Genomic DNA, 25,334 nt, shown 5'->3' with positions numbered 1-25,334 from the left:
TAAAGGCATTCAACGCAATTCGCCCTTTATCACCCCTCCTATTGGGATTTACAGAAAACAAAAAAATACGTATTTCTTTATTTTTAAAGGAGATTCTAAATACCAATTTTTTACATCTGTAAACTTTTAAAGTTTTAAGAGTTAAACACACTCATTTTAAAATTCACCCCCTTTTCACCCCCATTATTTGGATTTTCCAAAAACGAAATACCTGTTTCTTTATTTTTAAGGTAGATCCCAAACACCAATTTTCAGATCTGTAATATCTTCAGGTTCTGAAATATAAGTATCCTCATTAAAGGCATTCAACCCTTTTTTCACCCTTTTCCACCCTTTCCATTGGGACTTTCCGAAGACAAAAAATACGTATTTCTTTATTTTTAAAGGAGATTCTAATTACCAATTTTTACATCTATAAACTTTAAAAGTTTTGAGATATAGATACACTCATTTTAAAAATTCACCACCTTTTCACCCCCCGCCATTATTTGGATTTTCCAAAAACAAAAAGTACTTGTTTCTTTATTTTTAAAGTAGATGCCAAACACCAATTTTCAGGTCTGTAATATCTTCAGTTTCTGAGATATAAGTATCCTCATTAAAGGCATTCAACCCATTTTTCACCCCTTTTCACCCCTCCTATTGGGATTTTCCGAAAACAAAAAAATACGTGTTTCTTTATTTTTAATGAAGATTTTAAATACCAATTTTTACATGTGTAAACTTTAAACTTTTTGAGGTATAGATGCACTCATTTTAAAAATTCACCCCCCTTTTCACCCTCCCATTAATTGAATTTTCCAAAAACAAAAAAATTAGTGTTTCTTTATTTTTAAAAGAGATCAAAAGTACCAATTTTCAGGTCTGTAATATCTTCAGTTTCTGAGATATGAGTACCGGTATCCTGAATTAATGCATTCAACCCCTTTTTCGCCCCTTTTCACCCGTCCTATTGGAATTTTCTGAAAACAAAAAAATACGTGTTTTCTTATTTTTAAAGTAGATTCTAAATACCAATTTTCATATTTGTAAACTTTTAAAGTTTTGAGATATAGATACACTCATTTTAAAATTTCACCCCCTTTTTCACCCCCTTAGCGACGGAATATCCAAAAATCATCTCTTAGCGAGCACCTACATCTTAATATGATTGTATCCCCAAAATTTCATTTCATTATGTCCAGTAGTTTTGGCTCGGCGATGATGAATCAGTCAGTCAGTCAGGATATATTCTCTTTCTTTCTTTCTTTCTTTCTTTCTTTCTTAATCTGCTTACCCTCCAGGGTTGGTTTTTCCTATGGACTCAGGCAGGGATCCCACCTCTACCGCATCAAGGGCAGTGTTCTGGAGCTTCAGACTCTGGGTCGGGTATACAACTGGGGAGGATGACCAGTATCTCGCCCAGGCGGCCTCACCTGCTACGCTGACCAGGGTCCTTGTTAGGGGATGGGAAGATGAGAAGGGATAGACAAGGAAGAGGGAAGGAAGCGGCGTTAGGTAGCATCCCGGCATTTGCCTGGAGGAGAAGTGGGAAACCACGGAAAACCACTTGCAGGATGGCTGAGGTGGGAATTGAACCCACCTTTACTCAGTTGACCTCCCGAGGCTGAGTGGATCCCGTTCCAGCCCTCGTACCACTTTTCAAATTTCGTGACAGAGCCGGGAATCGAACCCGGTCCTCCGGGGTGGCAGCTAATCACACTAACCACTACACCACAGAGGCGGACATTTATTTATTTATTTATTTATTTATTTGTTTATTTATTTATTTATTTATTTATTTATTTATTTATTTATTTATTTATTTATTTATTTATTTATTTATTTATTGTTAAAAGCACGAATTGTCCCACACAGGACTAATCAACACATCTCTGCCTTGCAAAGAAGAATTTAAATCATTTAAAATGTTGGCAATATCGGTTAAGAAGGCAAGCCAGCAAGTCGGCAACCCGGCATGTGCATTCTTACATCACCACCGCCGCAGCGAGACGGGGCAGCTTCAAGGCTTCCCATACCCTCAAACGCTTAGTTGGAGTGGTGAGGCGTAGAAAATGGATTTGTAAGGTTGGAGGGTGAGTTAGTCCATATTTCAAAGATCTTCCGCTCGCTGGCTAGAGATCCAATGGCAGTGGCGACTATACCAGCACTGCCCATTACTACGATATAACCCCTGTGGGTGCAGGCATAGACTGCATCCATGATATCCTTTTCTTGTCGTAAGAAGCGACTAAATGCCAGACGTTTCAGAAGAGATTTCACCGTGAGAGAATTGATGGTGTCTGGCCTGTAGCTTGTCTGATATTGGTGCTATTTACTTGTGTCAGGCTCCTTACCTCCACCACTCGTGTTTGCTCTGCTATGGTCAATTCTCATTCTATTGATCACGGTGGCATTATATTTGTGAGGCTTAAGGCTAATTTACACAGGGAATGTTTAGAGGAGTCAAATACTTGCAGCCTCTAAACAAAGAGCCAGTGTTTGTGATTACACAAGGAAAACATGGGTGGAATGCTAACTTGCATGTGTAGAGAATAACTTTATTTTTAAAGAAGGATTTTGTAGATATTTATAGATGTTCTATGTAAGCTTCTCGCGTGACGCAACGTTTAACAATCCGATATTACTGCAATATCCATCCCAAACACGTCGCAAGATGTCCGCGTCGATAGTGTGGATGTGATTCCGCAGCATCTGGTGATCAAGGTATGCATACATGATCTTTCACGTATCCTCACAAGAAGAAGTCATTCAGCGTCCTTGGCCATGGTTCCAATCCCGGCCTGTATGTAGGAATTCTGAAGTCGAAATTCACGTCCCTGTAGTTCGGATACACAGGGCACATTGAAGTGGGGATGTTGAGCATTGTCTTGAGAGGTAAAGCAGCAACATTATCAGCTACGCGTATGAATAAACAAAACAAAACAACCAAACCCCATGGCACTTAACGCCCTTGAAAGGGTCTTGGTCTGCCCAGCGACCGCTGCTCAGCCCGAAGGCCTGCAGATTACGAGGGGTCGTGTAGTCAGCACGACACATCCTTATTCTGGGCTTTCGAGACCGGGGCCGCCATCTCACCGTCAGATAGCTCCTCAATTGTAATCACGTAGACTGAGTGGACCTCGAACCAGCCCTCAGGTCGAGAGAAAAATCCCTGACCTGGCCGGTAATCGAACCCGGGGCCTCCAGGCGAGAGGCAAGCACGCTACCCCAACACCACGGGGCCGGCATGAATAAACAAAGTAGAAAATTATTTTTTCTCGAAAGGAGAGTATCGGCGATAGAAAAGAAAGACCGCTAACAGAAGAAAAAATATTGAGAGCAAGCACATCTAATTTCTTTGAAAGTGGTAAATAGTACTCTTGACCAAAGACGATCTGTAATGAGAGATTATGGAGGAAGTCTAGGAAGTCTAGGGCAAGTAGAAACAATAAGCAATTCCAGAGCAAAATTGTAAACGGATATAATGTCTTGAAACTTCAAAATGTTACAAAACCATGTGGAACGTCTCACTCTGTATCGGAATTTCACAAAACCTCGGCTATAAATTAAGCCACTGCATTTTAGCTTAATAGTTCTCTACATAGCATAAGAAAATATAGGGAGAACTCAAAATAACTACCGCTGGATCTGTCTAGTCAGAGAAAACTAGTCAAATATATGGAAACCCTCAAATGAATAACATCACATACAATAATCGCCGTTGGTTTGAATCATTTAACTCAGTCGATAGACTGATTGTTGTTTTGTTAAGGCTTTAGTTTGACCGGGCGAGTTGGCCGTGCGCGTAGAGGCGCGCGGCTGTGAGCTTGCATCCGGGAGATAGTAGGTTCGAATCCCACTATCGGCAGCCCTGAAAATGGTTTTCCGTGGTTTCCCATTTTCACACCAGACAAATGCTGGGGCTGTACCTTAATTAAGGCCACGGCCGCTTCCTTCCAACTCCTAGGCCTTTCCTATCCCATCGTCGCCATAAGACCTATCTGTGTTCGTGCGACGTAAAGCCCCTAGCCAAAAAAAAAAGGCTTTAGTTAGTGGTTGTGACGATGATGATTTTTAAGAGGAATTACAAATGGAGAACCATCCTCTATTAACACCGAGTAGAAAGGAAAGGGGAAGAGGTTTGACACTTCGAAGAATGCTATTTGTTCTATGTCGCACCGACACAGATAGGTCTTACAGCAACGATGGGATAGGGAAGGCCTAAGAATGGGATGGAAGCGGCCGTGGCCTTAATTAAGGTAGAGCCCCAGCATTTACCTGGTGTGAAAATGGGAAACCACGGGAAACCATCTTCAGGGCTGCCGACAGTGGGGTTCGAACTCACTATCTCCCGGATGCAAGCACACAGCTGCGCGCCCCTAAACGCACGGCCAACTCGCCCGGTCTTCGAAGAATGGAAGTATCGGCAAAAGTAAGGAAAGAGCCACGAAGAGTGTAAAAATGAAACACTCCCTAGGCCACGCAAACCTAATGCCGTCAGGGTCGGAAGAGAACAAGAGTTGACCAAGGGAGGTCGGATACGAAAGGTGAAAGCGAGGAGCCTGACACAGGTAAGTGGAAGCAATGGCAGATTCAGCTATGGAACCACGGTTGCCAACTCACGCTCCCAACTCAAGAGCCTCTTGGGCCCCTTCTTTAGTTGATTCTTACAACAGGCAGGGGATACCGTGGATGTCTTGTACAGTGCCCACCCACAGGGGGAAAGATTTTAATTTATATAAATGAGCCGTCTCGTACTGGATACAACCTTCCTCCACAACATGTGCTTTGGAGGAAGATACTACAGACTGTGGTGGCATAGGGTTGGTATAGATGTCCCTGCAATGAACTGCAAGATTTGTCGAACTTGCACCAGAATTTTCAAGAACTTGCCTTTTCCAAACATTAATTTTATATAAATAAAAGTACAGTGTAAATAAGCAACTGTATTCACTCACTGGCGTGATCTCACTCACCACTTTTCATTCAAATTCAGTTTGTCATTCACTCGTTTTCTTACACTCTCACAGATACTGAGGTAAGGTGAGGGTGTATTCTGCCCGAAGGCAGGTCCGAACCTCCGCAGAGGTGTGCCTGAGCCGGAGTTTACGTACGGTAGGGTACTTGTGACTGTTTATTCGCACGGTAATTTTCTTCACATAACATTAAATTTTGGAAGAGGTAAGATTTGGCATGCCATGATAACGCATTCAATTAGATTTGGAGCACCAATTAAATCCATTCCAGAAGACACAGGTGAAGGGAAGAATATGGTAAACTCTTTGTCTTGCCTCTGCTGAACATCAGGTGAGGTAAGCGGCAGAATAGTTCAATATCTACGGAGGTGATACGGTGTTCTCCAGAGAAAACCAGATCATTTTGTTAGCTATTGTGTCAATGGAAGATGGCTTTTGAAAAGAACGGAATGTCGACTAACGAAAGCCTTTATCTCTCAGTCCACTACGGGCCTTCATATGGAAATTACTCCAGTGTGTATTAGTGTCCTACGTTCTACAGTGAAGGTAGTTATCCTGTTTCAATGATACGAACGATTTAAGGAATAACATCACACGTTAACGATAATAATTACTAGCCTAATGATCAATTGAAAAATCTAGATAAAACATCCCCATTGAACATTTTAAGCCACATCGAGGGGTAACGGGGTAAGTGAGTAGCAAATTAAAAGCCGCAAGCGAAGCTATGTCCGCACAGGTCACGAACGCCACAGGACAGTGGAAAGTAAAGTGTTCCTCTCATCTGCACTAAGGGTGGATAGAGTGGTTAGTTACATGTCCGGCCGACCCATGTTCGATTCCCAGTCAGTCCAGGGATTCTTTACTGAGGGCTGCAACGAGGTCACACAGTCTCATAAGACCAAATGAGGAACCTCCTGATATATAAGGCAGAGGCCTGGCCTGGAAAGCCAAGCAATATGACTGAGAATATCGTCACGCTGATCATATGTCACTCTGAAAACAGCTCGCTATTCAGATGGGTTCTTCGCAAATCAAGACTCAAAAATGGGGAGTGAACATCGGAGCCATGTGCATCTCCAGAATTGGAAATCTCGTTTCCAGAATGTTTCCAGATCATGTCCGAAAATCGAACTCATGCTCTGCCTAAGCAGACTCTTCATAAAAAGAAACATGAGCACTAATATTCTATGGCTAATATAACAATAGAATGAGTGGGCTAAACTGAGTAAAATGTTAAATTTCCAGTTTACTTATTACGCTGAGCAGAACTGAGTACCTCATATGGTAGAGTGCTTGCTTTCTGAGTCCAAGATGGTGGATTCGGTCCCAGCTCAGTCCAGTAGTGTATGAAGTATTTAAACTAAACGTAAAAGAACTCCTTTGGGACACGATTTTCGGCACCGCAGTTTCTCTGAAAAATCCGTAAAAAGTAGTGAGTGTGGCGTAAATTTATTATTATTATTATTATTATTATTATTATTATTATTATTATTATTATTATTATTATTATTATCTGCAAGCTCTGTAGTCTGTACGGTTGTTGATGACACTGTCCGTGTGTCGCTTTCGACCAAGTAAGTCCTCCCAAAGAAACGTATTCGTGCTGACATTTTAATTTTATTTATATAGATGGTAAAAGCGATACATGGGTGTCTAAGCCTCCGGAAGAGGTAAATGCACTCTCATTAGCACACCACAGGACATCCGGAACTATCACAGCCGGAACTAATTAAATTACTGTACATGGCGTCTATGAAGAAGTGTTTGATGATGAAATGTACCCTTTGACTCTCAAACATAAACTATAATTCGACCTGTAATCAATCAGTCAATCGCCGGGCTGAGTGGCTCAGACGGTTAAGGCGCTGGCCTTCTAACCCCAACTTGGCAGGTTCGATCCTGGCTCAGTCCGGTGGTATTTGAAGGTGCTCAAATACGACAGCCCCGTGTCGGTAGATTTACTGGCACGTAAAAGAACTCCTGCGGGACTAAATTCCGGCACCTCGGCGTCTCCGAAGACCTTAAAAAGTAGTTAGTGGGACGTAAAGCAAATAGCATTATTATTATTATCAATCAGTCAATCAATCAAATCATCATTGATCTGCATTTAGGACTGTCGCGCAGGTAGCAGATTCCCTGTATACTAGTGAGAACGTTCCATTCCTGTCTGTTTATTCAAAACCAGTCCTACTCGTTGACTGATTGCCGGCCGGGTCGGGGATTTTAACCTTCATTGGCTAATTCTAATGGCTCGGGGCCTGGGTGTTTGTGCTGTCTCCAACATCCCAGCAACTCACACACCACACATAACACTATCCTCCACCACAATAACACGCAGTTACCTACACATGGCAGATGCCACCCACCCCCAGCGGAGGATCTGCCTTACACGGGCTGCACCCAGCTAGAAATACCCACACGAAATTATTATTATTCAAAACCGCATGATTCTATGAGAAAGTTCAAGGTGGCGCAATACTGCCAACTCCCAATACTGTAATTCGTTATCGTTATCTGACAGAACTTACTTGAATTATCATGAGGGAAACTACTTGCCATAAGCAGGCTAGTAGTATTAGTGCTTCGTAAGGGCACGTATCTGGACCACAGCTTAACTTCGTACGGTGAATCTACTATAAACGGATTACTTTGTAATTTTCTATCAGACTGTGACAGCGATATGCAATATTCACAATGTTACGCTGTTCGATTACGTCAGGGCCTCTCAGGATGCAATCACCAGTGCATTGCGCGGTGTACGGTGCAAAAGACGACTTCGCTAGGTTGACCAGAGTGCTGACCCCCACTCCTCGATTTAGAGCACTAGGACTGTCTCTCTCCCTGCGCTTGTCTCGCTCGCTCCGCCTGTCTCCCTCTTCCTCACTTGCTCCGTAGCGCTCCAAATCCGAGCCGAGTTAAGCCGAGCTTAGCTGAGTTGCCTCGGGACGACGCGCTGGTCCGAGCCGAGCCGAATCGGACCGATGTACTGTGCACAAGACCTCTGCGCCTAAGTTTGCACGCGTGAGATTTTCGGCGTTTGAGAGGCCCTGGATTACGTTATTGCTGTCAACTGAAAATGGAACAGAATTTAACTCTGACGTCGCGAGTTGTGTGTACTGCTCTTGTCATGCAATGACATTAACTGGAAGTACTTCTCACATACATACATACTGCTACCTTTCCACCCCACGCCATTTGCCGCATAGAACCAATTGACTGCATGATAATCCCTAAAATGTCGGGATACCGCCATATAGCACCATATGCCAAGGCGCTTAATGGAAAGGGACCTTTTTAGTCTAGAGTCAGATGCCACCTCATCAGTAAGGAGCGAAAAAGAAAATTTTTCAGAAATGATGGGTGAGCAAAAGCTCTTTCGACCGTGCAAGGGTCTACTGCACCCTTCCGTTCCATAGAATCAAACCACCGACCTCCCAGGGCCATGGTGCGTTCGCGGCGAAAGATCAAAGAAAATAACACATAACTAGCTTAAAGGCATAAATGAACGGAAGGAAACCTGGGATACAATGTTATTCGGCAAAATGACAGGCAGACAAAAGTTTAAATACCTATTTATTGTGCCTTGATAAATCAAATTAATTAAAAGTTGACCCTGGATATTTATAGTATACCAATGTTGAATATGCAATGTCCATTGGACTAAATACCAATTGCAAATTGTCAACATTTTATTTCTCCTTTACCTCTTTCTTCTTCCCGCCATGTTGATAAATATTACATTATAATTTGTATAACATACCTTTTTTTAAAAATCAGAAATATCCTTATAAATGCGACGGTTATCATTAATAACTTTCTTCACTATCAGAAGAAGCAATTATTTATACAACAACAAAAATTGAAGATAACTTGAAGTGGTCACCTAGCTAAATTAATTATATTACAAAAAGTAAACAAATAATAAGTGAATACTAGTCGATAAAATCCTAATCAAAATAAAATGACTGATGTCGTGTCCAGAAATCGAACCCACATCCCAATGAATCCACTGACAAAAATTACGAAAATAAAACTCGATTTGTCATCCACATAAAGAGTGAAACACGACTAAAAGAATGTATAAAAAAGGAAACTATGTACACATAATACGAAAAGAAACAATAAACAATATACACATGCAATTGGCTGTATATAAACAAACATGTGACAAAAAATCCATGGTTGCCTCAGAACTCGAACCGATGATATCCAGGATGGCATCGACAAACAGGTCTATAAAAACTCCCTTTCTTAATTAATCATAGGGTCAACAAATAAATAATAATACTGGCGTTCCAGTTAGTTAAAAATTATTATAAAATCTTACATGGAAAAGTAAAAGAATCCTGTAAACAATAATCGGTGTCGCACTGCCTTCATTCTAAGTGGAATAGCTCGAACAATACAGCATACAGTAATCCTCTACAAGGGGCAAGCCCTCGTCCGTCCCCTGGGGTCGTAAATATCTGGACGTCAAAGCCCTAGCAAATAATGGCCTGTTGTGGCAGAAATATCTTTTCAACATTTCAAGGCGAAACCAAATCGTTTCCCTTGGAACACATATTTGTTAAATAATCTCATTTCATTACGTATTCTCATCTCATATTTCCAAAGCTCCACTGGCTTATTAGTTCACTGCATTATCACAATTCTTTAACTCAATATCAGGCTACCTTTTATCTTATCATATTCACATCCTCAGAATTAGAATGACCAGGTTCGCTTCCATCCGACTACAGAATGCAGCCTAGGTTTTTCCTACATTTTAAACTCAAATCAATAAAATCAAATATGGATTTTAAACATATCCATAATGTTATTCTCATATATAGAAAGGGAAAATATTCGACATTAAAGGAAAACGCTAATCTCAATAGGAGAGCGTCTGCTCGATGTCTAGGCATTTCACAAGTTACGCATATAATTAATACAGCCATCTACAAATATTATCATGCAAATTACGTGAAAATAAGAGTGCCTTCATATCCTGATGTTAACAGTCGATAGTCCATTTGTACAAGCATAATCACCATGCATTATCATAATAAGCTTGGATATCACGTAAATAAATTATACAAAATTACGGCTTGGCTCAGTGCCAAAACAAATCTACATTCAATTACATTTACCTAATCTAAGCACTCTCAGACTAACTAATATTTTATCATCACGTCAAATACATGCATTACGTAAATTATATATATATTTAAGCCCATGGAGTAGACTATTAATTCCATGAAATGAATATAAATGAATATGAAGACCACTCACAAGTTCTCTCTCTAATTAAAAAAATACATGCAATTTACATGTCTAACCTAATTTATGTGATCTGTATAATGAATAACCGCGCATTTATTTTTAAAAAATTATTTCATTTTAGTACTTATCATCATGTCGTAATAATCCAAGGTTCGGGTCCTGAGGAAGACCCTCATTCTTCCTTTTTAAGCTTCCATGGTGTTGACGTTGGTCACGGGTTCATGTCCGTTGCTACTCCCGCTGAGCGCGTTCATAATCCAATGGTTATCTTCTACACTTATAACAGCTTTTATGAGATTAACACTTGTTGCGTCACTTTAACACAAAAATACAATTATTACACTTTAATGAAATTAACAGTTTTTGCATCACTTTTAAAAAAATTACAATTATACCGTTCTTGTGGTCACATAACTTCAACCTTTTTAAAATACTATTGTTTGTAGACAATTATATATTCTCGAAGATGTAAACTGTATATTTACAGTCTGAAACACTAAATAGATCAGAACACTATCAAACCGTGGTTCTGCTTTGGATCCTTCGCGTCAAATGGATACTGTTGTCATCATCGCTATTCCTTTTATAAACTTTCCCCCACTCATACAAGAGACAGTGGCTAATCCCCACTACTTTTTTTAATTAATAGTTCCACGTGTCGTATGACATCGGTAATAAACTCAAACGTGTGACTCAGATTCTTAAGTAGTCTGGTTATGTGCGGAACCTGAATTGTTCGGCCATTTATTTAAAATTAATTATCAAAATAATGCCCCTACAATGTCCTCCATGAGAGTGCTGCGTACAAAGGAAGCGTCCTGACGCTTAGCGTGTTATATAACGCAACGATTGCGTATTCTTCCACACGTTAATATATTATAAAGAATTGGAATTTTGGCAGATGTCTATAATGAAATCATATAACATCCCGAGGTTTCCCATATTAAATATTATGCATGTCTCGAAATCTCATCATACAAATGCAACTCGCGAGCTGGCAACATCGTGTTCGGCCATTTTTTCGACGGGTGAAGGTATCATTATCGATTTTTCTGGCTTGACATTTTCTTCTCTCTCTCTCTCTATCTGTGTATTCTTTTAGTTAAGACGGAGTGGTGTTCAGCAAGATACAAAGGTTGTGTAAGCAGGTGCAACCTAATGCAACTTTTTGTAACAAGTACGAGGGAGCTTTACAAAGGTTTTTCACTGCCATTTAATTAATAAATAAATATGTACATGACCGATAAGGTCACAATACATACATACATACATACATACATACATACATACATACATACATACATACATACATTTTCATTATAGACCGTTATCGCTTTCAGCGTTCAGTCCCCAAGACTCTGTGAACGAATTCAGCACCTTAACAAGCTCCTACTTGTATCCTCGTCTAGTTCTGCACCTTGTACTGACATTATTAAAATTTTAGTCTAACAACCTACTCTAGTTATCCCTGTGATTCTTTTACCCGTCATCCAGCTCCGTGACTAACTGGCGTTTAGTAAAAGGGGTCCCGGGTTCAATTACCGGCCAGGTCTGGAATTTTAACCTTCATTGGTTAATTCCTCTGGATCGGGGCTGAATGTGTGTGCCATCTTCCACAGTAGAATTCATACTAGATAGGGCCCCATCCTCACAGACGTTCAAGTCGCTCAAGGGACCTGCATCATATGCGGCATTATTATTCCTACCCGTCATGGCCACAGTCCATTTATATCTTATGAAACCTAACATCCTCCCCTGAAGCTGCATCATATGCACAGCTCCAACTCTCTGCCGAGCGTCGGCCTACGAATCCCAAGATGGTTCATACTTGGTACAGGTAACTTGATATTTGAAGGGAGAATATAGTAAATTCCCAATTCCGTATCGTACGATGTTAGCATGTAAACGATCTGCGGTGAAACATTCGGTGTTCACCCGACAAAACGTACTGAAACTCGGCAGTAGGCCTAGTTCGCCCCACAGCGTTCGAATTTCTCTGCCATGCGGTAGCGCAGGCAAAGTAAATGCTGCCAAATCAATGCTTTCATACATGGAAGCTGAGACCATACAAATTATTATGATTATTATTAATGTAATTTTAATTTATTGTATGGATTTCAGTGATTGGCGTGTCCGAGGACATGTCCGGCTCGCCCATGGTACTACACTTGAAGAACATACATTCAGAGGACTTGAAATGTTCTACACCTACTGTATTCCAGTTTGTATTCCATATCTGACTTAACAGAACCGTCTCAGTCACTAGCGTAAATGAACTACTGAAGCTCCACAGGCCAGCCTTCTAGATACTTCATGAAGGGAGAAGCCTCCAGAGTCCTCTGGAATCCGAAAATTCTGGGTTCACCTTCTAATCCTTTCTCGCACCGTCAGGGAGGGCTGAAGTGAGATAACAGAGTGGTGGCAGAAAGGCAGGCCTTGTGCGCTTGCCTAAATCATGATTGGCTCTGCAGCGACGAGTGGGCGAGTGAGGCAACGTCACTCGCGGCTGGAGCCAGGCTAACTTACTCCTCCCAAGGCCACACAATAAAATGGCGGACACCGTCACAACCATATCAACAGACAAAAGCTACACGCTTGCTTGCTTTTCGCAGAATACCCGCAACGGTAAGCTCAGTGTATCAGATTAGCTTCACCTAGACTCATTTTCACTTACCATGTTGCAAGGCTGGAAGAGCTTATATTCGGAGGACTTGAAATGTTCTACCTGTTCCAGTTTCTTATTCCTTATCTGACATTCAGTCCTCTTTTCTTCCCAACTGAGATCATCTTAAACCAGAAAATCGTAATTTTCACTGCATTTCTTTTTCAACTCCAATATTTCGATTGCTAGTCTCAACACAGTCTGAGATTAAGACCAATCCGTCAACGTACGCTAAACTGCTTCCTCCAATGTCACCCAAATAAATCGCTCCCTGCCACTTCGTACATTTCCAAAAATGATTCGTGAAAACAATTAACAACAAGGGTGAAAGAATGCAACCTAGTCTAACCACGAACGCAATTTTCCATCAAGCCTCACTGCAACCTAATTGTCAGCATACTGCGTATTTTTTTATTCCCTGTTATAACGTACGCTACTTAATCCCATTGTCCCTCCCTTGACTTAGTTGACTCAATTCTTATCACTCCTGGCTGAGTGGAATGTAAGGCACATAATAAAGCTTTCCACCTGCTACCACTGCCTTGATGTTCTTCCAGGACTTCCCAAATATCGCCATCTCTGTTTCCACTGTTCGATGCCCCTTTATCCCTGGTCTCCCTCTTCCTCTGGCTCTCCAGGGATTCAATTCAAGGGCCTGTTTTGGTATACTGTCAGGACCTCGGTGCCCACCTATCCTTTCCATTTCCGCTCTTCTATCTGGACTTCAGCCCTGCGTTGTTGGGTATGCTTCCACAATTATCGACTCGATCTAGTATCCGGCAATCGCACTTCTAGGATGTTCTCAAACATTTTTTGATAAAAGTCTAGACTTTACGTATTATATCTCCAGTCACCTTCCACATCTTACAGCCGCGGAAGAATACTGAGTTCATGCTGATTCAAACATCCTCAATTTTGTCTTTGTTCTCAGTTCTCGAGACATCCACATTGATCGAAGCTGGGCGAAGGCCCCATTGGCCTTGCGCAGCTTATTTTGGGCATCTTTATTTACCCCTCCATTTCTAGAAGTAATGCTTCCTAGATAACAGAGGTGATCAACGCCCTCTACCTCGTTTTCTAGTACCAGTCCGTTCATGTTTCTGGCATTTACCCTTATAGCAATGTGATTCCATTTCAAGATCTTTCATTTTCTCGGATATATGCCTGCATTTCCCTTGACACTCTGTCCAAATTTCTTCTCTAGACCCATGAATATAACTACAACTATTTCGCTTAGTATAATGATCAGAGTAATATCTCTATAACTATTGTAATTCTTCTATTGCCATGCCTGTAGTTTGGTGCAATTGCGGCATTCAGCCCATCAGAAGTACCTCATATGAATTCCTTGTTAATCCTATTACTCTTTCATGCCACTTTATCTATATGTACTTCATGTCAGATTTCATTGTTCCTGCTCATTTATAGCATTATAGTTTGTTTACCATCGGCTACACTTGCTCGAACGTAGTTTTATTGCCTCCATTGTTCCCCCATCCGCCCCTTCCCATTGAATTCTGTTATGGGTATCATCATCAGAAAATTTAACTTTTACATTGAGATTTCCAAATACTCCTTACAATCCTCTAGAGATTCCTCAGGATAAGAAATGAGTTCGCCTGATTCACCAAAACGCTATATACTTCCCGTTTCCCTCTCATTCTAGGACTACTTTTATAGTTCGGAAAGGGTTTTTCTGCCACTTGACCTAGTCTTTCCAGATTGTTTCCAAAATCCTCCCAAGATGTCATTGTACTGTACAGTTATTTGTTTGGCTTCGTGGCATTCCTCTGTATACCGTTTCCCATCTACTGTATTTAAGTGATTTTTTGGAATCCATATGTACGCCCTGTTATTTCCTTGCCATTTTTACTACAGTATCCCTGTATACCACCCATTCCTTTTCCATATTATAAGGAATGCTTCACTAAACATACCCATATTCCTCTATCTATATTCTTTATTCCGAAAATTGTCCACCCTTATCCATCTGCAGACAGACTTAACTTTCTATATCCTAGGTCTAAAGGTACTTTGTTTACTGAAGATCAGATAATGTTCTGTATCATCGAAAAATCCTCAGAATACAGGTGCATTCCTCACTTCAGAGTCAGTTACGATTTATTTTATTATGGATATGATACTACCCTTATTCTCCCATATGTAGGAGTGAATATCTATGTGTTTAGAAAACGAGTTAGTAATTGCTTATCCCATGTTAGCACAGAAGTTCAATGTAGGTTTCCCATTTCTGTCGAGTACCACATATTCGCCAATAACCACCCATGATGTAACCAAATCAGACGAGGTAGACGAGTCGAAACAGGGACCGCTTTTCCGAAAGGAAAACATTTATTCATCTCAAACATAAATTTATATGGTAGAAAGTCGTTCAGCAACCATTTTGCGTGTAGCCTTGTATGAAAAATTCTTCAATACTATTGGAACCGAGGGAATTGGCCGTGCGGTTAGAGTCGCACAGCTGTAAGCTTGCATTCGGGAGATCTTGGGTTAGAATCCCACCGTCGGCAGCCCTGAAGATGCATTTCCGTGGTTTTCCATTTTCACATCAGGCAAATGGTGGGGCTGTATCTTAATTACGTTCACGGCCGTTACCTTCCAAATACTAGCCCTTTCCCATTATTTCGTCGCCGAAAACATTCGATGCATTAATGCGACGTTAACCCAGTAGCAAAACACAAAGAAAATAAAAAACAACAATTGAACACAGAGCCTGAAGTCTTTATCAGTATGCTTGATTAATCGGTGGAGCTAGAGTCGATTATAATGAGGCGAATAACAGACCTAGACATTGTTCTGGAAACCCTGTGCTCAAATCCTCGTCAGGGCCAATTACTTATGTCCTTAAATTCAAATGATAACACGCACTGTAACGCTTGAGGACATATGAGTGAGGTTAATAACATACTAATAAATAAGGCATCCCCATGTACATCGCGACATCGAATGATATGATCATGCTAACCAATATAACTTGTTATACACACTATTTTATATTTTTAGCTATACATTATACTTAAGTAAAATTGTTTTATTATATATAATGGAAGGATTATTATTATTTATTTTTCAGATGAACCCTCAGCACACAATACCGACTATGGATGACGATGGCTTTATTTTGTGGGAAAGGTAGGACTGTGTTCCAATTAGTACGTAATAAGTAGACCAATAAAAATTCATAGACCTGATTTCCCTTTCAATCAGTAAATCTATATTGTAAAGTATATATCGATTCTCATAAAGAACTTCACGGTGGAGAGTCTGTAACTTCCGAAGTCTCAACGTAGAATGGCGCCGAACTGGTCCAGCACTTTGGTCATTGAGTGATAAAAGGACAGCATATGTATGGATAATGCAAGTTATAGTAATCGTATGGTCCCGATAATTCATAAATGATTTATGGAATATATTATTCCAATATAGCTCGCATATGGCCGACGATTTATTTTAATTGGCATTAATATAAATGTCCATTTGATGAACTCATCTTCAAGGTTTTACATCACCACAATTTCAAATTAGGCGAGTATAGCTGAATATCTGATCTCCATGCAACTGACCAATAATTGATCGTTGCAGACGAAAGACCACGCTATATATATACATAAAGCAGAATGTCTGTCTGTCTGTCTGTCTGTCTGTCTGTCTGTCTGTCTGTCTGTCTGTCTGTCTGTCTGTCTGTCTGTCTGTCTGTCTGTCTGTCTGTCTGTCTGTCTGTCTGTCTGTCTTTCCTTATACAAATCCATAACGTTCCATCAATCTGAAACAAATTTTGTATATTTACAGTACGTTTTAGAACCCTGCGAGTATATCCATCTACAAGAAATTTTCACAGCCCGCTCCATTCCCTATATTTAGGCCCTTTGGCACTTTAACTTTGGCTAATATAGGTGAAATTTTGAACTGTCTTACAAGGACGAGACAAAGCCCGTTTTAAATCTCATGACGCGAAAGGAAAGAAGAAACATGTTTTAAGGTCGTAAAACCAACCGTTATGGAGATATGGGTATCACACTATCCCCCGGTATGAATCGGATGAAGAAATGACCAGCCGTAACCATGGCAACATCAGCTCAAGGATTCTACAGTAGAATACAGGCCTGGTGTTTGCAGTAGACAGGTGCGTAAATGTAGGCTAGGCCAAGGAGAGATGCTGTTACACATATGGCTGTCTGGAAAAAAGCATTGTGGGGGTAAGCCACTCCTAGGGGTGTAGGTGGGGAGGGGGTAACATATAAAAATAATCGAAAATAGTATTGAATCTATAGGTTGTGAAAAAAACGACTGTGGGGCAAGGACTTCCCTAACGTCGTGACACTCCGGATGCAATTTAAGTCATAGTTCAGGCCCAGTAGGAATGGTGGTGGAGAAGAGGTGCAAAAGAACGTCCATTCTCAACCAAACTCTGTACGGATATGAATTACGATCTCAAAAAGATACTGTAGGTGTAAGACGCCGCTAGGGGAGGGTGGACATGTAAAATAATCGAAAACGGCCGATAATAGAGTCGAATCCATAATTTTCAGGGTCACTGAGATGAATGTGACACTCCGGATATCGTTTAAGTCCAAGTTCAGCATCAATCGGTCTCGTGATTCAGAAGGAGTGGAAAATAAAATGTCAAAATTGACCGAGATTAGTGTTGATTACACAGTTTTCGGGGTCCATCGACTGATTGGTGAGTGTCCCAGTGACAGAATCATGTACATCATATTGTAACGCGTTGGCGGGGTAAATAAATGAATAAATGAGTACAGAACCTGGTAACAACCTATTTCTAAGATTTATTAACTTAGCACTACAATTACAGATTTACACATACACACAGACAGTACATTCACACGGTTCGCGCTCTCTCTCTCTCTCTCTCTCTCTCTCTCTCTCTCTTAGTTTCTCATGTTCCATCTACAATGACACACACACAGAGTCATCGATTATGTACAGTACACTCACTCAGACACTCAGTCACACTCGCTAGCGCTGTCACGGTCCACAGCCTACACGTCAGTCTCGCAGGTCGGGATAGTATCCGCTGTTCACTCAATCCGTCGAACCCCGTTCGCAGTCCGCACACATTGGCACCCAGTGTTCCCTTCGCGCTGCTCCAGAACACTCCAGGTTCTCCAACAGCAGCCAGCCTCAAGGGACACACACACACGACATCAGGGAAACAGGAACGAGACCTCGGCTGCAACAGGCAGATGCTCCATCAGGCTGCACTCTCCCAGGCCATCACTGACTGCGCTCCTGCGAACTCAATCTCGCTCTCACACACTCTTACTCACTAACTCCGTCTCTCACTGACTGCCACTCCAAGTTACTCTTCTCCTTATATACCTGCTCTGGGCCTTCCAGAACAGTCCGGATGCTAGATGTACCCAGGAACCTCGCGAGATAGAAGACTCCAGATTAATAGTCGAGTAATTTCCGTCGTCCTCTGCTGTGGGAGCGCGGACGGAGGCGAGAGGGCCGGCCTAGCACCAAGTGTTGCTCGTGATTGGCGCGCTCGAGCATAAGGGGGGTGGGGCCGATACGATGACGCCCCCGGCGCGTAGCGAGTTGGCATGGTGGACGCCATAACCATTACAATATATATAAATCGACGCAAAAATACATTACGTTATAACTTTTTTTAGGATCAACTATTTCCCCTTCACAGGCAATCTAGGCTGCCACAAGGAAATACTTTTATGCGAAACTAAACAATCTCAAACTAAAACATAAAATTATACACATAACAATATTTCTAAATCTACAAAAGAGTTCATAAAAGATCGATCAATGTCACATTAAGACATCTTTAAAAATCACTTCAAACAGTTAAAACAAATCATAAATTAAAAGTGAAAGGTGTGAAAGAGAAAATGACCAAAATGTCCGAGATTGTAGATGAATGTGTGTACAGTATCTTCCAGAATAGTTATCAACCAAACTTCGCACAAAATACTAATTACTCTCTCTAAAATATACTGGAAGGATAAGACACCACTAGCAACCGTAGGGGAGGGAAAAAATACAAGAACACACGAAAACGACCAATATTAGCGTCGAATCCGTAGTTTCCCCGGTCGCTGAGTTGTAATGTGACATTCTGGATGGCGTTTAAGTACCAGGTCACCTGCATAGGCATGGTGAGAAGTGGTGATGAAGAAAATGTTCAAACTGACCGAGATTAGTTTAATTAGGGAGAAATAAAATAATATATAACCAAAACTTGAAATTAAACACAGCAATAACTCTTAAACTACAAAATAGATCTTAAAATGTCAGTCAAGTTCACAATAAAGAATTCTATTAAAATTCGCTTCAAATGTAATTAAGAGGTAACAAAATACATAAATTAAGTCCTACTCGTCGGCTGATGATCAGCGTACTGGCCTTCGTTTCAGAAGGTCCCGGGTTCGATTCTAGGCCCGATCGGGGATTTTAATCGCTGCTGATTAATTCTTCTGGCTCGGGGAATGGGTGTATATGTCCGTCCCAACACTCTTCTCATCATATTCAGGCAACTTACCACCCTACCAACCACCACAGAAACACGCAATAGTGATTACATCCTTTCATGTAGGGTTGGCGTCAGGAAGGGCATCCGACCGTAAAACAGGGCCAAAATCCACATGTTCGACACCGTTCACACCCGCGACCCCACAGGTGTGGGAAAGAGCGGTAGCGAAAGAAGAAGAAGAGGGAGAAGAAGAAGAAAATACATAAAGGTAAACAACCAATGAAGTGTCCAGGCAACGCCGGGTAACATAACTAATAATAATAATAATAATAATAATAATAATAATAATAATAATAATAATAATCGGTCCGCATACTGGTTTGCTGCAGCCACCCTTTCTTGTGCTAACCATTTAATTTCTACGCAACTAGTACATCCTACATCTTCTCTGATCTGTTTGTCACATACATACCTTAGTCTACCCCAACCCTTATTACCTCCTGCACTTTCCTAAAAAGCTGAACAAGTGTTGGGCGTCTCACAGTGTGTCTTATCAATGTGTCTCTTCCGCGATTCATTTTGCGTCAAATCATTCTCCTCTCACCAGCTCGATTCACTATATCTTCATCTGTTATCCGATCTACCTATCTGACCTTTAGCGTTCTTCTGTAACACCATATTTACGAATAATACTTCTCCTTTCAGGACTACGTATTGTCCATATCTTTAACAATAATTCATTCATTCATTCATTCATTCATTCATTCATTCATCCATTCAACATCGCTAATCGGCCAACTAGGGACCACGATAAGCCTCACTTTAAATTCTGGCATTTGTTCATTTTTTGCTTGATCCACATCGTCTTCATTAGCTCACTGCGTTTAGCACGACGTTCTTCTGTCCATTTCGCACCAGTTGCCCGTTTTCCGTCCCGGAAAGTCCCAAAAGTCTTGATGGCTGCTCTGAAAAGATTTCGGTCTTGTGCATCATCTGCACAGATCTTTCTTGACATTAACGTACCATGGTACTTCCGTTTCTAACCGGCACCACCCTCTAGGTCCCCGGTACAACCTAGGGATGATGGGTTAATAACCTTACCCACCAGAGTGAGAGGAGAAGAGAGAGGGAAAAAGAGCGAGAGAGAGAGAAAAAAGAGAGAGATAGATATATATATATAGAGAGAGAGAGAGAGATAGAGACCCTGGTGAGAAGGTTGCTAGCGTGTCCGCCCAAAAATAGAAGTTTAAGCGAACACGAGGGAGAACAATGGGCACAAGTAAATAAACCAAACAAAGGTCCGAGCACAATAAAATAACATGAAACCTTAGAAATTACCCAAAGGATGAAGTTACCACACTTACCGAAAGTAGCGGAGGAAGACGACTTAAGGCCGTGGAAGCTAATACTCAAGAAAATTGGTGGCAGTGCCCCACCGAACGTGGCGAATGAAAACCAACACTTAAATGGAATCAAAGAACTTTAATTGAAAAGTAAATTGGAGGTAACAAATTAAATCTTTAAGCTGAGAAAACCTAGGTTTATTTTAAGAGGAAAAACCATAATCAGTAAATAAATCCAACGTAAAGTTGAAAAGGGTGAAATGTAAATAACAGTAAAGATAATAAAATTAATCAGAAAATACCTGGTATAGTTTGGAAATAATTAACACATTAGTAATCAACAATTAAGAAAAGTAGATATTCTTTAACAAATAATAAATTATAATTACTATGAAAACAACGAAATAAGAAAAGAAAGGGTTGACCTCCGTACCTTAATGTGATTTGAAAACAACAGCAAACAAGTCGACCTCCTTACATTGATACTAGCTTGAATAAGGTTAAAATAATATGTGATCGATCACGGATAATTAATTAATTAAAAATACCATACTCAGTTAACAAGGATTTCAGTTAAATTGATGGTCAACGCGGCCACTTCTCATGATTATCATAATTAATTCGTTCAATTTCCACCGAGGACAGTTTCCAAGATATATAGAAATTTTACATAGAAATTACACAACCACCCGGACCAATAAAAGGTAAAACAACATTAAAGGGTGGCCAAAATTAATTAATGAATTTTTAAAAACAGCAAACGATACACACAACACAGAAATATATAATTCAAGATCCACACAGGATCCATGCGCCTTCCCGACAACAATTCCCCACACGAAACCGTTGCCAAGGTAACAACCAAACAAAAGCAACGCCTCCCAAAAAACAAGGAGGAAAACAGGCTAGAGAAATTAATTCACAGAAAACCCCAGGGGGAAAGAAAACATACCCAACAAAGGGGAAAACAAATCACAGGAATGCAAACAGAAACCCCATAGAAAGCTAAGCCCGCTATCTTGGAGACTGTACCTTGGTTCACAAGGAAAGTTACAATTTAAGGTGCAAAAAAACTTTTATTTTAATTTTAAATTAAATATCCCAATTCAGTTCACTGTGGACCTTCCACGTTAATGTGATTAGTTGCCGAAACTGATTTTCAGACTTTCATAACCGCACACGCCAATAAGTACCAATTTAACGACGAAGTTCAAATCATTATTATTATTATTATTATTATTATTATTATTATTATTATTATTATTATTATTATTATTATCATCATCATCATATTTCCTGAAATCGTCGAAAATACCAAAATCCTCTTCTGGACGACGCTTAAGATGTTTCAAACACTGGTACATACCTTTGGTGGTGAAGAAATTGTGAGAAATCCAAACCTGGCCATTGTTGAAGAAGAAAGCCGCCACGAGGCCAGCAAACAAGACCTTGTTACCAAGAATCCAGGAGAAATATAGTTGCAAAAATATAATCCAAGCAAATGGTAGAGGTCTCCAACTAGTCCAACAGGGGTATATCCCTGTTAATCAGATATTTACGGTGGTTTTAAGATAATCCACCACTGCATGGCGTAACACACACTCACACTCCCGTCCATGATGGCTGCCAGAAGCAAACTAACTCTCGCGTCAAGAAGCGAGGTGGAGGCAAGTCTCCTTGGTAGCAGGCGGACGCATGCGCAGTTATGCGCAGCCATACACGAAGCCAGAACGATGGCGCGCTGCATACAGTAACTTAAAAAGGTATATTGGCGAAAAGCCGATTGACACAAATTTTCCATGGTACAAGACCAGTCCAAAAAGGTTATAAAGGGAGGCTCCACTACTTAATGTTGTCTCAGCCCTCCCGCCCCGAAACGGCAACAAAATCTCATGCATATGTCATCGATGATGTGGTGGTCACACATAAACTAAATTTGGGTGAAGTAGTCCAACAGAAAACGACCACCAGGATAAACTAGTTTTAATTAGGAGTCCACATGACCAGGTTAATAGTTTAAGACACAGTTCCATATTACGTTGTTTTTCGAAATAATTGGCGGGGTGCGATCAACATCAGTGTCCAGAAACGTTAATCGAGCACACAGAAAATCACCAGAGTAATGTTTTTCATCAAATAGAGAGCACAATGACCAGAGTTCACAAAATATTCAGGTGCACCCGATATACTTTGGTTCAATGCATCACACGATGATATAGTTTTTGACACATGAACCAGTTCACCTTTGAGGTTTGGCAATTCTTACACTAATCACAGATATACTGACCAAAATCAAACGAAAACCACATGATTATTAGTCCACGCATCCAGGTTATTTCCTAAAGCACGGTGGTAAATTAATTTTAATGCACGAATACCTTTACAAGTCTCCTTTGGTATTAAGGAAATGCATGATCTCGTGTTGCAAAAAGGTGACAACAGGGGAATGAAACGCACCGGAAGACCCGGATGGGGGCAAACACCGCAAGAAGAGAGAGAAAAAGCAAAACATGAAATTAAAATCAGGTGAGTGTTCAGTTACAAGGATCGATAGATCCGCCAATTAACTTTACTTTATGCTAGTTACCAACAAACTAGCTGAGGCCCAGAGCTTTCCACTTGGTCCGATTTAGCACCAAAGGGAAATGAAGGGTCCATTCAACAACAATTAAGAAATCAATAGGAAACTACATAAAATATACTATGTTACTCTACCACGAAGGGTACCTAGCAAGGGCACGTAGAGAACCAATTAACACATAGAAACATAGGGTACATACCAACACTTAATACCAACCAAGACTAAGACTGATATCACGAATAGATCATGAAAATAACGGAAGGGAAAGCAGTAATATTACTCAAGCACAAATCACCAAATGATAAATATGTAAATAAAGATACAGGACCATTCCAAAGAATAGACGTCCTTGGAACATATGGTTTAGAATAGCAGGAGTTAAACTAAGAGGGCACATGAATGACCTATCAAATTACACTTATAGATACTGGAGTGACACACACACAACCACGGAGTGGCGATCTCGTCAATCGGTCCAGGATCAAGAAAGAGGAGTTGAGCAAAATACAAACCACACTGGGATCGACAACTTATCCTAGTTCACCAACAAAACACAGGGAAGGACTCAAGCATAGAAAACTAATATTTTGAACAGACCAACGGAATACCATCAGTGAGAAGAGGCGCAGAAACCACTCGAGTTACAGAGAGGTAAGACAGGCAACAGTAGAATCGATGGGCAATCAGGAGACTCCTATAGGTTACCAGATGGAAAAATCGCGATCAGTCAGTCATCCATAACGGCCACATCAAAGTACAACTACAGGAAATAAATGCACGGGGCAACGCGGTACAGAATAGTAACCGCAAATCTAATTCTGCGTGAGGAAGAACAAGTCGAAAATCCCAGAGCCAACAGAAAACTAAGTATTGCCCACCCGAAGGTTTACCTCCTCGGAGTAGTGGATTCAAAACCAATAGCCAAACCTACTGTGACACAGAGGTGAATTAAAGGACAATTCGCATCCCAACCAAGGTGTCTTGACAGCCAAACAACGTAATCCCAAACACGATTACATAAATAATGACAAGCTAGCAACACGGGTCACTCGTAGAGAGATAAAGGATAGCCATCCTCAACGCGTGCTCACCGACCACTAAACAAATTCAGCACAATACGAAGCTGAAATTACAACAGCAAACCCGGTACAGATTAAGGACTAGGTCCAACCCACAGAAGCACAAAGGAGAAATATCCTCAGGAAGGAAGTCCGACAGTACCATCGAAAACTCCATACGCCAACCAGCAGATAAGGAACATTACACTAGGTCACTAACGGTCCACATTTCAAAAAGATCCTAACAACTCACAACAACATTACCAAGTTACAACACAGAGGTTCAACCAACATGCTGGCAGGAGTGCACAAACCGAACGCCCACAGAAAAATCGGAAACAGATTTTCTACATAACCCCAAAACGACCCCCAAAATCAAAAGGTTAGGAAGATAAATTCAGCCCAAAAACCCGTTACAGGAAAAATAATATCGAGGGTTCACGCATAGAATACCACTTTTAGAACAGCCGCGAAGAGTGCCCAAAGGAGGAGTGTCAGATCACTCAATCATGGATGAATACAAACATCAGTACCCGGAAAAGAAACACCTTTAAGACAAGCGGTCCATGCAGAAGGCAAGCAGGGAACTTTTCCGACACCAATTGATCGTAACACACCATAACCGGAAATCGTACAATACTAAAATGGCACAAATAGCACCCCAATCATGACTAAGCACCACGCATCTTCAGACACACGCACACAATGAAAGGATGACAAAATGGTAAACACTCAGGTACCAGACACACTCCCTGACATTCCATCACAAGCACACCATAGCCCAGCAATGATTAAGTCACAAGATGATCGAAGGGTTCAGCGGAAGGAAGCCACTGAAGAAATAAGTCTTTGAAATTGCATACTAAACATCTAGAGAAACAGAGGGTCAAACAAAGCACAATTTAAGTTAGATGTCATTAGATTTCCCCAATGGAACTTCGATAGCGCACCACATAAGCAAAAGGCTTGATAACGTGGATATCTATCCCAAGGTATTA

The 25,334-nt window shown here is 40.8% G+C and overlaps 1 protein-coding gene across 2 annotated transcripts in view; it reads left to right on the top strand.

Annotated features, from left to right (window-relative positions):
- Nucleotides 1-25,334, top strand: part of LOC136878857 (glutathione S-transferase 1-1) — a 127,274-nt gene that overhangs the window by 55,397 nt on the left and 46,543 nt on the right. For both annotated transcript variants that reach the window (XM_067152401.2, XM_067152407.2), the window contains exon 3: nt 15,980-16,038. In XM_067152401.2, the coding sequence (XP_067008502.2) occupies nt 15,980-16,038 (59 nt within the window). The remainder of the gene's footprint in view (nt 1-15,979; nt 16,039-25,334) is intronic.

Source organism: Anabrus simplex, chromosome 1, assembly GCF_040414725.1.
Source record: "Anabrus simplex isolate iqAnaSimp1 chromosome 1, ASM4041472v1, whole genome shotgun sequence".
Lineage (NCBI taxonomy): Eukaryota > Metazoa > Arthropoda > Insecta > Orthoptera > Tettigoniidae > Anabrus > Anabrus simplex.
Note: the sequence above shows the minus strand (reverse complement) of the source record. Positions and strands in the feature narration are given on the sequence as shown.